At 55.9% G+C, this 13759-nt stretch overlaps 1 protein-coding gene and 1 long non-coding RNA gene across 12 annotated transcripts in view; one reads left to right on the forward strand and one right to left on the reverse strand.

Moving 5' to 3' along the window:
• The first annotated feature begins 2909 nt into the window (after positions 1–2909).
• On the forward strand, positions 2910–11230 carry LOC144285523 (uncharacterized). Its single transcript, XR_013353806.1, has 4 exons — positions 2910–4655; positions 4774–5012; positions 5679–9342; positions 10166–11230. It is a non-coding gene; the product is annotated as an uncharacterized LOC144285523 (long non-coding RNA).
• A 1755-nt stretch (positions 11231–12985) lies between these two features.
• Positions 12986–13759, reverse strand: part of MAPKAP1 (MAPK associated protein 1) — a 249759-nt gene continuing 248985 nt past the window's right edge. For all 11 annotated transcript variants that reach the window (XM_077850685.1, XM_077850684.1, XM_077850677.1 and 8 more), the window contains one exon: positions 12986–13493. In XM_077850685.1, coding sequence (XP_077706811.1) covers positions 13368–13493 — 126 coding nt within the window. In that variant the 3' untranslated portion in view covers positions 12986–13367. The remainder of the gene's footprint in view (positions 13494–13759) is intronic.

A 13759-nucleotide genomic window follows, 5' to 3' on the forward strand; every position in this document is an offset into this window, starting at 1 on the left:
AAGTATCTATGGGCTGTGTTTTGGACAGAGCCCCAAAGAGCCTTTACTGTGGAAATGAATGGGCAAGACCACATAAGTGTGTTTGAGCAAGTTTAGGATTAGATGGTTTGAATAGTTTATTTGCTCCTTTGCCTCTCTGGGCTTCAGACTTGGCTTGCAGGTCCCATTGGGCACCTCTCAGCATGTCCACGCATGATGGCGAGGTCAGGTGATGGTGTGGATGACATCTGACAGGCCGGGATCGCATTCCCTGCAGCTCTGCTCTGAACCAGGCACAGGGCGGGTGCTGGGAAGCAGTGGTAGCCAGATACCCAAGATCTTGTTTTTGCAGGGCTGCCTGTCAGTACACCCCAGACTTGGACTTCCTGTGGGGAGGTGGTCAAATCCATCTCTCCTGGAGGGGGAGGACCTGGCCAGGTACCCGGCACCTGACCAGGAGCTGGGGGGCCAATCAAACTGAAGGCGTGTGCCATGGTGCCAGCTCAGGAGCTGGAGCAGCCCAGGGCGGAGGGCCAGGTGGGGAGGGGGAGGGTCTAGGGTCCAGGCGGCTGCTGAGCCCTGGGCCCCCCAGGGAGAAGGTGCAGTCAGACCACAGATCAATCTTTGTACGAGTACAGGGGCATGGCCCAGGAGCTGGAGGCCACCCCAACTCCTGCAGGAGTCAGGTGCTGGGTCACTGTGCTATGGCACAAGCTCTGAATGTCCCCAAGGGCTATGCCTCCCTGGCTTTGCCACCGAGAGCTCAGGCCAGGTTTCAGTGGACAAGGGTGTCTTCCAAGGCTGGGTTGTCAAGGTGCTGCCCTAAAGGACCACTTTGCCAAGGGTCAGCTCCATGGGCTGTGGTGGCTTGGAGAGACAGCCAGGAGCCAGAGGATGACCATTCCCCCACAGTAACCAGGAGGGTTGAGGCTGGCTTCAGACCATGAGGGTGGAACCAGGGAGTGAGGGTTCTCATTGTGGTATTTGCCCTTTGGAAAGGAGGCCCCAATTTTGAGAGTGTGGCAGGGTGGGGGGTGGGGGTGGGTTGGGAGTAAACAGCTGTGCTGAGGGTGTGGGGGTACCAGTTGTTCAGGGCAGAATAGCTGCCTCGCCCCCCCTTGGGGGGCTCTCGTGGGGGGCCACAGTGTGTCCCCTCTCACATTCATATGTTGAAGTCCTGACCCCTGTACCTGGGAACAGTGCCAAGGGTCAGGTCCATGGGCTGTGGTACCTTGGAGACAGGGTCTTCAGAGAAACAATGAAGCTGAAGTGACATCAGGAGGGTGGACTCTGATCCAGGGAAATTGGTGTCCTTATGAGAAGAGGGCCACAGAGAGAAGATGGCCATCCACAGGCCTCAGGACAAACCAACCCTGATGATGCCTTGATCTTGCAATTCTAGCCTTCCGTGAGAAGATAAATTTCTTTTTTTTTTTTTTTAAAGATTTTATTTATTTATTCATGAGAGAAACAGAGAGAGAGAGAGAGGCAGAGACACAGGCAGAGGGAGAAGCAGGCTCCAAGGAGCCTGACGTGGGACTCGACCCCGGGTCTCCAGGATCACGCCCTGGGCCGAAGGCGGGCGTTAAGCCACTGGGCCGCCCAGGGATCTCCAGATAAATTTCTTTTGTTGGAGCCACCCAGACCGTGGTGCAGGGTTGGGTGGTTCTCCTACATGAACCCACTCTCTAGCACCTTAATCTACCCTCGGGGGAAGTGAGCAGGGTGGCTCCCAGGGGCTGATGCCGGAGGAACACAGGACTCCCAGCGACAGCGGGTCGGCAGATCAACGCCAAATCGGTTTTGCAAGGCGTGTATTGAACGGGACCCACTTACACTAAAATAAATTCATAGTTCGTTTGAAATCCGTATCTAAGTGGCTGTCCTGGATGCCCGTTTGCCAGATCTGGCCACCGGCCCGAGGCCCCCCGCAGGACGGGGCTCAAGGACGCGCAGCCGGGCCCGGGCCTGGGCCTGTCTCCCCAAATGCTTCCCGTCGCCGCACAAACATATTTATTGGGCTTGATGGCAAACAGATTACGCTTGTCCCAAGAAGGGCAGCTCGAGAGAGAAAACCTCGAAGTCCGGGAAATAATGATGAGGGGAGTTAAATTAAAGCGCATAAAACCCTCCCGAGAGATAACGTCAGCGCGAGCTACGGGCCGAGGGGGGCGGGGCTCCGGGAGGTCGCGGCTGGGGTCGCCCGGGGTGAAAATATGGGGTCACTCCAAAGACAATCATCCCGCTTGGTTGGCTCTTCGGGTCTCGTAAACCTTTCACCTTTCATAAAAGATTTCTGGGGAAAGCAGCACTTCGGAGGCGGGAACGGATTTTCTCAGAGCTTCTAGGCGGTTCTGCTGGAAGAAAACACAAAGACAAAGCGGACGGCGACATTGCCCGGCTCCTCGCCCCTCGCTCCTCCGCGTCCGCCCGCCCTGGGCGCCGACTCGCTCCGTTTGCCGCCTGGTCGCGCTTCTGAGGTAACGCGCCCCGCTTGGAGGGCGGCGGCGGTCGGGCTCCGGCCGCCATCTTCTCCGGGCTCGTGCCGGGGCTCGTGGGCCCAGCGGGCCCGGGGCTGGAGGACGGGCCAGGCCGCCCCGAGCTCGCTGCCCCGCCGCGGCCCCGCTGCCCCGTGGCCCGTCCCGGGGGGCCCGGCCTCGAGCTCCGGCCGCGGGTCGCCGGCCTCTGTGGGGCCGCGAGGCCTCAGGCTCAGCCGCGGGCCTCACTTGGGAGGCAGGCTCGCCCGGGGCCTCTCCGTCGCCGGGACTTCCGTGGCGCCACCCCAGAGATCTCCTAGCTCCGGTAATCCTCGTGAGGGAATTATTATTTTTTAAAGATTTTATTTATTCATTCATGACAGAGAGAGAGAGAGGCAGAGACCCAGGCAGAGGGAGAAGAAGGCTCCGTGCTGCGAGCCTGAGGTGGGCCTCGACCCGGGGGGCCACCCGGGGATCCCCTCATTAGGCGTTATTAGCCCTATTTTACAGATACAGAAACCGAGGCTCAGAGAGGTGACGTGACTGGCCCAGTGTCACACAAGAAGGGGGTGACGCAGAGGTGAGACTTCAACCCAGACACCAGGACGGTGCTCTTGCTTGTGCCTCATGCTTTTCACTCAGGAACGATGTAGGGTTAAGGCTGCAGGGTCCGCCATCAGATAACACCCGCTGCCCAGCTTCACACTCTGTGATCTTGGCCGAGTCCTTGAACACCTGAGCCCGACTCTTCATCTGTGCAGCGGGCACAGTGCTGGAGCCTGGCGCAGAGGTGTGCGCGCTGCCGGAGCCTCCGGAGGTGGAGGCTGTTGTTCTATGTGTGTCTGAGAAACACTTTCTCCCAATCACGTTTCCTGTCAGCCAACTCCCAAAACGTGTGATTATTCAAATTGAATAAATGTTTGCTGAGTGGGCAGCCCGAGTGGCCCAGCAGTTTAGCGCCTTCAGCCCAGGGCATGGTCCTGGAGTCCCGGGATCGAGTCCCACGTCGGGCTCCCTGCATGGAGCCTGCTCCTCCCTCTGCCTGTGTCTCTGCCCCCCCCCCCCCCCTCTCTCTCTGTGTCTCCTGTGAATAAATAAATAAAATCTTAAAAAAAAAAAAAAAAAAAGCTCTGAGGAGTCCTGCAGGAGAGGAACTGCCGAGCAGGTTCAACACAGCATTTCCCATTTACGTCGATGGAACCCCTTTGAGGACCAGGACACCTTCAAACATTCATTCCATTTATTCACAATTATTTGTTGGGCAGGTGCTACCTGCCAGGCCCTGAGGGAGCAAGGAAGGTGTGGTCCCTGCCCCCAGGCTGCAGACAGTGAGTGTAAATCACTTCCTTGGGGCTTCATCCTGAGACTGAGCACCTAGGCAGGAGGAGGAAGCAAAAGATCGGGGTGACCACCCACCTCCACACCCCTTGCTGAGCCCGTGCCTCATTCCTGAGGCAGATGGACACCTCCCTGCCCCGCCCCTCCCTGGCCCCATCCTTGCTGCCAGTGCTGGTCCCCCAGGAGCCCTCTGGTGCCTCACAGCCTCCCTCTGGGAGTTAGTGCTCAAAGTGGAGGGGTGAAGTGTGGTGGCGGCGCAGAGGGGGAGCCTGAGGTCCTGCAGCTGGTTGCCACAGGTATCCTCGCCACCAGAATGCCCTGAAGGAGACAGAGCGGGAGAGGTGACCCACAACCCAGCCCTCAGGGAAGCGGAGTGTGGCTCGGTCCTTGAGGGCCCGGCTCGGTTCCCACGGTGCCTGCAGGTGCTCAGGGCTGTGGGATTCCCATCACTTGCATCCCTGTGGGCTTCCACTCCTTGTGGTCAGAACACCTTGGCTAAGAGGGTGACTTCAGGGGTCAGAGCCACCCAGCTCTCGTGGGCCCCTCCCTGGATGCCCTGGAAACTGGAAACTCCAGGCAGCAGCAGGTAAGAGCAGAGGGCAGAGGCAGTCCTTGCCAGCTCAGGTAGGCTTCCCGGAGGAGGAGGAGGTCTTGGAGTCAGGCCAGTAGGATGGCCCAGCTCAGGCATCTGCTGGAAGGCTGTGGACATGATGGTGCTGAGCAAGGGCTTGGGCAGCTGGAAGGGCCAGTTCAAATCCCAGCCCCTTAGCGGCCATGTGATCTTGGGAAAATGACATGACTCCTGTGAACCTTGATTTCCCCGTCGACAGACGGCCAATGGGATAAAGACAGAACGTCAAGGTGATCTTTAAGTCCTCAGCCCAGGGTGGCTCAGAAGAAGATCCCCCGCGGGGGGGGTGCGGGGGGGGGCGTGGTAGCCCTTGCAACGGGGACAGGATTCTTTGTCTTCTCTTTACAGTCTTTTTCTCCTCTGAAGGACTAGAGACTCCTCTGGAAAATACTCCTTGACCTGAAAAAGCCCCAACCGGATGCTCCTGTGGGTCTGTTCCAGACATGACTTTGCAAATCAGATGTGACAGGGAAATGTGTGCCAAGATGGTGGCCAGCTGTTCGGCTGTGGGGAAGGGGCTGCTAGAGACGTGTGCGGCCTCCTCAGAGAGCAGACAGTCGTTAGCCTCGGCTGTGCCCGGAGCACAGGTGTGTGAGGGTGGGCACCCCTGCCCGGGAGAGGAGGGACGGTTAGCCACCGGTGGATTAAACTCTCTCTCACACACAAACACACTTACTCTCCTGCACACCACTCTTCCCGAGGGGGTCTCCTCTGTGCCCACATGGTGGAGACATTTGGGATTGGAGTCAGAAGCAGGTGCAGGTCCCTCGAAGGCCCCTTCCTTACTGGGCAGACTCCTTCACTCTTGTGGCCTTATTGTGGCTTCAGGTCCCTGCTTCCCAGTGAGTTTGAGAAAATTAAAAAAAAAAAAAAAAGAAAGAAAGAAAGAAAGAAAGAAAGAAAGAAAGAAAGAAAGAAAGAAAGAAAAAGAAAGGTCTTCAGTGTAGTAATAACTGCCAAAGAGGCCCATAATTTTACCTGTTCTCTCCCCAGCTCTGGCAAATGGGGTCCCTCCTCCTGAACCCTGAAGTCTTGGGAGGGGTGCCCATCGCATTGACTCATTTCCCCACCAGAGGGGTTAGCCGGGGATGGATGGACACGTGACCCCTGTGGGGCCAATCAGAGACCTGGCCTGGGATGTGTCTATGGTATTTGGGGGAGAGATCCCTCCTTCTAAGTCAAGTTAGCTCTTGCCGTATGGAGGATGCCCTCCCCCCAACCTTTTCTTGAGTTTATTTTTTCATTTATTTAAGTAATCTCTATGTTCAACATGACATGCCTGAGATCAAGAATTACATGCTCCCCAGACTGAGCCAGCCAGATGCCACAAGGATGCCCCTCTGAGGAGCAGGAAATGAGGTCCAGAAATGGCAAGAGAGCTGCAGGTAATTAAGGTGACGTGATGCAGCTGTGTCCTGCACAATGGTGACACACACATTGACGAAAGGCATTGGGAAGCTCGAGTGTCAGCTAGAAGCTGTTCTGGGACAGCCTAGGAAGGATAGTTGGGTCTGGCCCTGAGGGCCCCTCACAGCGTCCCACACAGTGGCCCAGATAAGTCCCTCCCCTGAACTCAAAGGCCTCCTTTTCCAACATGGGAGAAACCAACCATCCAGGAGTAGCCACCAGGAGGTCGTCTTTCAGTAGGAGGTGGAGAATTTCTTGCCTTCAGGTTGAAGACAACCATGTGGCATGTTGAGCTCCAGGTCGCCGTGGCCTCGCGCCCATGGGTCCCCCAGTGAGGCTGCCTGAGCCCAGAGGGAGGCCAAGGAGCCATCTCTTGTTCCTGCCTCTCCCCACGGAGGCGCTGGACTTGGGGGGCACTTTTCTTTCTCCTGCTTGGAGAGTTCCTCTTGGGCTTCTCTGCCTCAGACTCTGTCCTCCCCGGATATCCACCAGCTTGTCATCCTCCAACTGGATCTATGGAGCCATCCGGCGCCTTTACCAGGGGTGTTCTCAGCCGCTGGCTGTGAACAAGAGGCCATGTCTGCTTGTGCCCACTGGCCCAGCAGCTCCTGTGACAGACATCTGGTCACCTGAGCACTAGAGACTGGGCTGTGGCCTCACAGACTAGGAGTTCCCAAGGACGGGCTCTGCATCAGGTCATTTCTACATATTCGGGACCTGTTTGGGCGTAACACAAGGTAGGCATTCATGGACACTTGTTGAATGAATGCTGAATGCTTACATTCCTCCAGAGTTCGGGAACTCACTCCCCATTAGGAAGTGACTCTCATAGTGGCTGCCTTGGAGGGATTCCTTGGGCTTCTTCTGGGGTGGGATGGAGAGGGGGTCCCTTATCTGGCTCCCCGGTCCCCCCATCCCATACCAGCAACAGCTCCCCGCCCCCATGCCTTCCTCTTGCCAGGATGGAAACACCCTTTGTAAATCTAAGTTAGCAAGGCAGCTCTTTTAGTCTCAGAGGCTGGTTGGAGCCTAACATGTGGTTTGTCTCTGTTGATCAATGCTTCCTCCCTTCCCCTCCAAGTGATTAGAAAGCAGAGGTGTCCATCTCACCAGATTTCATGTCTCCACACTGTAAATTTGTAATTCTGGTTAATGAATGCTTGGACAGACGGCCAAGTGAGCCCTTCCCTGCACGTTACCCTGTTCGTGAGGGCTCCTACTGCGCCAGGTCCTCCCTGGGGGCCACCTCGTGGGGTTCTCCCAGCAGCCACACGAGGGAGGCTTTATTATTTCTGCCGGCATTTCACAGACCAGCTGTCAGGCGGATGGAAGGACTCACTTGAGGAGCCAGGCCTGGTGATTCACAGCAGAAGGCTTGGGCCTGGTCAGCACAGCCCAGACCCCAGGGTGCGAGGCTGTGGGGAGAGCGCTCAGGCAGGCCCCAGACCTTGACCTCAGAAGCCCTGGGGGATGCGAAACCCCCACACTACTTTCCCCCAAAAGCACTGTCAACGCCCTTCCTTGCCATTTTCAGAGCCTTCCCCTGGCTCTTCTGGGCCTACCCCAGGAGGAGGAGGACCGTGAGGGTGTAGCCCCGGGCAGTCATGAGGCTTTGCAAAGACACCCTCGGGGTGGGGGGTCCCTGCATTGCTGGGTGATTGAGATCTTACTCTACGGCCTGGAGCAGGCAGGGTACCAAAGCGATCTACTCAAGTTCACTCACGTCATCACCCTAGACTCCTCCTCCCTGGAGCCCATAACTGCCCCTTTCATGCATGTTCACTCAAACATCACCTGTGCATAAGCTGACCGTGGCTCCATTTGGGGGCCAGGAAACAGGCACAGAAAGCATACCAAGGTTGCCTGCCACAAGTGGCAGAACTAGAGCCTGGCCTTCCCCTGGCGGCAGCCCCGTGCTCTTGGCCCCAGGCCATCCTGGCTCCCCGGGCCTGGGCTGCCGTGGTGAACTCCCTTCGTACCCAGTAAAGCCAGTCACAGCTGGCCTTCCAGCAAGGAAACGGGAGACTTCTGACACCTCCCCAGGATTCCAGGGTTTGATTCAGGTGCTCCCCAGCCCAGAGGAGTAACTCCTAAGAGTAGATGGGTGCAAGAGGCTTGGGGACAACATTGCTTCTAGAACTTTCTCTCCTAATTTACAGCCTCCGCCAGCCCTTTTCTCCAATGCACATTAGCTGAATCCTTAAAAGAGTCAAGGCCTTGAAGAATGCTAAAAATTTAATGTATGTTAAAAGGGTATTAAATTCTAAACTAAAATTTACATGGAAATATGACATTAAAATATTTTTAGCTTTCAGGAAGCTGGGGGCTGGAATGCTATAATACAGATGAATTTTATCATTTTAAAAAGAATTAGCCTCACTGTATTTCTTATGTATTCGTAGAGTGAATGCATAAAGATGGGAGCCCTGCCTGAAGCTCCTCCGCAGAGGCAGGCGGGGGTGGCGAGAGGGGGTTCTGGAGGGTGCTTCGGTTAGGGGCTGGGGCCACCCCCTGAGGCCCAAACTCCACCTGGCAGGGAAGGCCCTGGCCAGGGGGTTCCCGGTGCGTGACTAGGCACCCTTGTCTCCATGGCTAACCATCCCCAGCTGTGCACCAGGCCTGTGACATTATCTTATTTATGCCACTGCCATAGGGTTCCCTCCAGCTGGTGGCCTAGCTGAGGAGCAATGTCCTGCTTTTGAATTAGGAGGGCAGGGGGATACCCCAGGGACAGGCAGGGCTGGGATCCCTGACCCAGCTGCTTCTCCCCCAGCCCACACCTGCTCCTGAAATCGTCGCAGAGCAGAGAGCAGAGAGCCAGAGGGGCTCCTCCACCCACTCCTGCTCTGTGGCCCTGTGACCCAGCAAGTGGCTGTCCACAAAGGCCTATTGCACCAAAGGACATGATCAAGGGAGGGCCCGGCACTTCGTGGGCTATTCTCTCCTTGTCGCAGCCTGAGGACAGTGGTCCTAGGCAGCCCAGAGGGGGAGCTGAGGGCAGTGCCAGCCCAAGCCAGGCCCTGAGCTCTCTCACTTTCTCCGTTTTACAGACGGGGAAACTGAACCTCCCCAGTCAAGGGCAGAGTGGAGTTCCTACCTGGGGCTTTGGCTTCAGGCCATGGCTGTGTCCTGGAGGGGGCCTTGGCCCTCTGAGGGTGGTGACAGCCGAGAGGCCCTGCACACAGCTCTCCCCACCTGGGCTGAGTGCGTCGCAGCCTGGCCAGGACAGGCAGCAAGCATGGCTCAGAGTGGCAGCCAGCTCCGGCCCCAGGAGGGCTCCTGGCCCAGGCAGGGCCTGGCGTGGGCGGAAATGACCACTTGCTGCCTGGTGGGCGCCTCCCAGCCACCGCACCTCCGGGAGGTCACTCATTGGCAGTTAAAAATCTATTGTGACTTGTCAGAAAAATGAATAAATGGGCATATTATTTTTTCATTCCAGACCTCAGCATCTGTTTGTCTAATCAGGAAGGAGAGCGGGGAAGTCAGCAAGGGCTGCCTTGCACGTTTCATGTAAGTTTTCCTCTGTCAGAGGAGTTTAAATGGGTAATGAACAGGCTGTGGTGATTTGAAATATAATCCCATTATGCTGACGAGATTACAGGGCTTCGAGACTTCACAAATCACTCTTAGGGCTTTTATAGCAAACACCACCCTGTTGGGACTTTGCATTTAAGCAGAGGTGTTTGGTGGGAACATAACATGACAGGCTTAACTCTTTCCTCCTCCTGGGCTGCTTTCCCAATGGCAGGGCCCTCCTCGGTGGCACCTGCAGGATCTGGGGTGCTTTGGCCTTCGTGGGCCAAGAGGGACAGAGGCCAGCTGGGCGGGGGGGTGGGGTGGGGGGAGGGAGGCAGGGGGCAGGTGGGAGAGCTGACCCCGCCACTTCCCAACAGCCTGGCCTCAGTGAGGGATGCTGTGCCCTCTGCTTGTTACCTCACGTGGAGAGTGAGATGGGGGTGCGGGATGGGGACCAGGGCCATGCGCCAGGCCTCCCTCAGCCCTGTTGGTGAAGGCCAGCAGTGGCTTCTGGCTGTATTCTTGCACCCGTGTGGCCCCCTCGGGGGGCTCTGGGACACCTGGTGGGACACTTGGCACTGGCCACTCCATCACATACTGCAGGCCTCCAGGCGCCCACAGGTCCCCCACGGAGCTTCCCTGGCACTCACTCTGGGGTGGCCTGGGGGTCACCTGCCCACCTCCTTGGCCTCACCACATGGTGAGCACATCCTGACTGCTAAGTCAGAGCTTTGCCCTCCTCCGCACACCCCCCCCGGCCGCCTCTGATGTTTTGCCACCTGACCTGGGGAACGTGAACCCTAAAAGCAGCTGACAGGTTTTCAGGGACACAACAGCTTCTTAACCCATGAAGAGAAGACTCAGAGGAATGTCAGTGTGGCCTCCAAGCAGCTGATGGGGCATCTGGGGCAGCAGGGACACCGGTCCTGGGGCCCAGGTCGCAGGTATTAGGAGGTGGCTGGCACTCAAGGTGGAAAGAGGGGGTCTAACACATGGAGGCTGAGGCATGTTGGGTGGGTTCTGGCGCACCATCCGTGAAGGCAGCCTCGGGTGAGGAGTGGGCCAGCAAGGAAAGGCACTGACCCAGGGATCCCTGGGTGGCGCAGCGGTTTGGCGCCTGCCTTTGGCCCGGGGCGTGATCCTGGAGACCCGGGATTGAATCCCACGTCGGGCTCCTGGTGCATGGAGCCTGCTTCTCCCTCTGCCTGTGTCTCTGCCGCTCTCTCTCTCTCTCTGTGTGACTATCATAAATAAATAAATAAATAAAAATTAAAAAAAAAAGGAAAGGCACTGACCCGAATGGCGGTGGGTGCCCCATTGCTAGAGGTGTGCAAGCAGAGGCTCCAGGACTCTGGAAGGGAGCATGCACTTGCTTGCATTTGCTGCCCCAAGACAGGAGGCTGGACTAAATGGCCTCACAGTATTTCTTAGAATTCTTGCTTAGAAGTGGAGAAGCTCTGGCAAGTTCTGGGAAGCAGAAACCACCGGAAGGAAGGTGGGGCTCACCGTGATGGAGACATTTCAGACGTTTTCTAGAAAGGTCTGCAGAGGTCCTCTACTCCAGCACCTTTATTTACAGAGGAAGAGATGGAGGCCCCAGGGTGGCAGCGCCCACCCTCAAGTGCCACCAAATCACTAGCTGTGGAGGGCAGAGCCCGGCAGTTAAGAGCGGGACTGTGGTGTCAGAGCAAGAGGTGAGACCCTTCTGAGCCCAAGAGGTAATGACAGGACCTGCCATCAGTTGCCTGAGGGGGTTCCATGGGCTCATGGAACCTCATTTGTAAGGGGCCAGCACAAAGCCTGCCTGGCCTGCTATAGGTCCTCAGACCATGGGGCTCCAGGGACCACGGCCCAGGTGCCGGGCTGCCCGAATGGGGGCAGGGCCGGGGAGGGTGGGGGGAGTCCTGGTCGAGAGTTACCATATCGGGATGGGGGGTGGTGCTGCAAAGAGCCAGGTCAGGAGATGCTGCCGAGGGCAGAAGGGGGGCCTGAAGGGTCCCCGGTTTACCTTGGGTATGCTCAGCCCCTGCTGGTCCAGTCCATCCTTGAGGAGCTTCTGATCTTATCCTCAAATCCAGGGGTGAGGTGAGAGAGAGGAGCTGGGGAAAAACTGAATTTAAATAGTCTTGATATTTGGTTTGAACTGGGTGGTTTTACAGTTTCCCTCTCAAATTCTTCCTTCTGGTGGGCAGATAGGCTTTATGTAAACTGCATGTGTGCTGTATTTCACAAGAGGGGAATGGTGTTGATTTTGTACTTGAGGGAAGTGAAGATTTCAGTGTCACCCCTGAGTGAAGAGGGTCATCCTGTCTTGCTCAGAATTTAAGGAGGCCCATGGTGCATTTGAAGGACCTTTGGAACCACATCAACTTCCAGCAAATGCCACTACCCAGAGCAATCCACATAGTCTCGAGTCAGGATAATGTACTCAAAAGACTTCAAGAATTCCAAGCAATATGCCAAAGATGGTATTTATGTGACTTTTATTTTAATATCATTTTAATATTGAATATGTCACAAGATTTAATGACCAAATTAGTCATTTACATTTTTCAAAGATATCTAAATATAAAATTGCTAAAAATTCAAATACAGATAGATAGCAAGCTACAAATAATATTTCTTTTGTTTCTGGGGTGGGTCAGAATGGAAGACGTTAGAAAAGGATGCTTCTGTTGGCTAAACAAAGATCAGAATGAAAGAAGAATTCATTAAAATGCCCCCAGTGCAAAGAAACACACTCAACTTTGAGATGCTGTTTTCAGCACATCTCTTCCTGTATAACAATTTAAAAAAATTGTTTGAAATGCAGGTCCTTGGTGAAACATCTGGTCCTCGACCCTGGCCGGGGACAGTGTGAAAGGATGTCACCCTGGGAGGGACCCTGGAGAGGCGGGTGAGGACCGCAGAGGCATCTGGTGTGGCCAGAGGTGTGGCGTTCAGCAGGTGCTTGACCCCTTGCCTGCCCCCCCCGCCCCCCCCCCCCCCCGCCAGCAGTCAGGACCCCATGCGAGCAGGCTTCCCTCTGCCCAGCCACCTCTGTTCACCAACGCCCCCCGCCCCCTCCGCTCACCCCAGGGAGAAAGAGCAGCTTCCCACTTGCTCAGACCACGAGGCAGGTCCTGTACGGAGAAGAAGGGGAGTGGAGGCCCTTAGGCGTCGGCAGAGACTGACTCTTCCAATTCCAGGTAAAGTCCACATGCAGGTCTAACTGCTAGCTGAAACATACACTTGCTATTGAAGAAATGGAAAAAACTACTTGTGGCTAGGAGCTCGGCGTGATCTGAAAACCAGCTGTCACCCCACTCTCCCAGAGCCCATGCCTGACCCGCAGTCCTGTGTCCCTAAAACCAAGAGGTTCAGGGACGAGCTGAGGAGAGGTGGCTTCTGAAGGGAAGGCCCGGGACACACATCACCAGGCCCCTCCATCCTAATTTTAGTACGATACAAGTCTCAAAGCAATGCACTCATTTAAACAAATGGCATAGTTAAAACTATTGATTAAGCCCTAAACATTTCTTCTGAGAAATGGAGCCATAGCTTTTCCAATCTGCCTGTTCAATATGGGAACAGGTTTTAAGGAAAATGACGTGACCAATCCTCTGCCCCAAAGAATGGCCTGTCATACCAACCATGATAAAGAGTACACCTGTTTATTAAAAGGAAAAAAAAAGAAATGTACATTTTTTTTGTTAAGAAATTTGATCAAGTTGCAAGGAAATGGGCATGGCTATGTACATCCTCAGGCAGGGCCGTCGGGCAGTGAAGATGGCTGGGCTGTCGTCTGTGTCGTGTGTCATCGGGCCCCCTGACACTGTTAATGCCACTGCCGCTCAGGCTTCAGTCCCGTGGAGGCATCCCTAGCTGCATTCCCCAAGAGCCCCCGAGCCTTGTGCCCATGCGCCAGGGGCCAGCCTGCCCCCGAGGATGCAGGACATCAGGTGGGCTCCAGGGCCACCTGGCCCTGGCAGGCAGGCAGGCACTGAGCTATGGTGACAGATTGGGGCTGGAGGCCCGTGTCATTGCTGCCCTGATTTCTTTTCCTTCTGGAAACTGAAGCTTGTACGTCTGTTCAGTTTTCTTTGTTTTTGAGCAAAATAGTCAGCCCGGGCAGTGCTTGCTCGTGATTCCAGGATGTAGTTAACCTAGAAAGCAAGAGGACACAGCCCAGTCGCTCGGCAGCCACTTTCCGTTCACTTGGGGCAAAGAAGAGAAGGGCCCTGAGCCAGGCTGGGAACCCCAGAGCCACCAGGTGCTCTCTCGTGTGTAGAGTCACCACAGCAACCGGGCAGGTTGGGACAGAGCCCACTTTACGACAGGAGAATGGAGGATGATGTGGGAGAGGATGTGTGGCTGCTGGGGGCCTTTTGGTGGTCTGATTCCATGGGCCATGTCTCCTTCTCAGCATGTA

Source organism: Canis aureus, chromosome 16 (genome assembly GCF_053574225.1).
Source record: "Canis aureus isolate CA01 chromosome 16, VMU_Caureus_v.1.0, whole genome shotgun sequence".
Classification (NCBI taxonomy): Eukaryota; Metazoa; Chordata; class Mammalia; order Carnivora; family Canidae; genus Canis; species Canis aureus.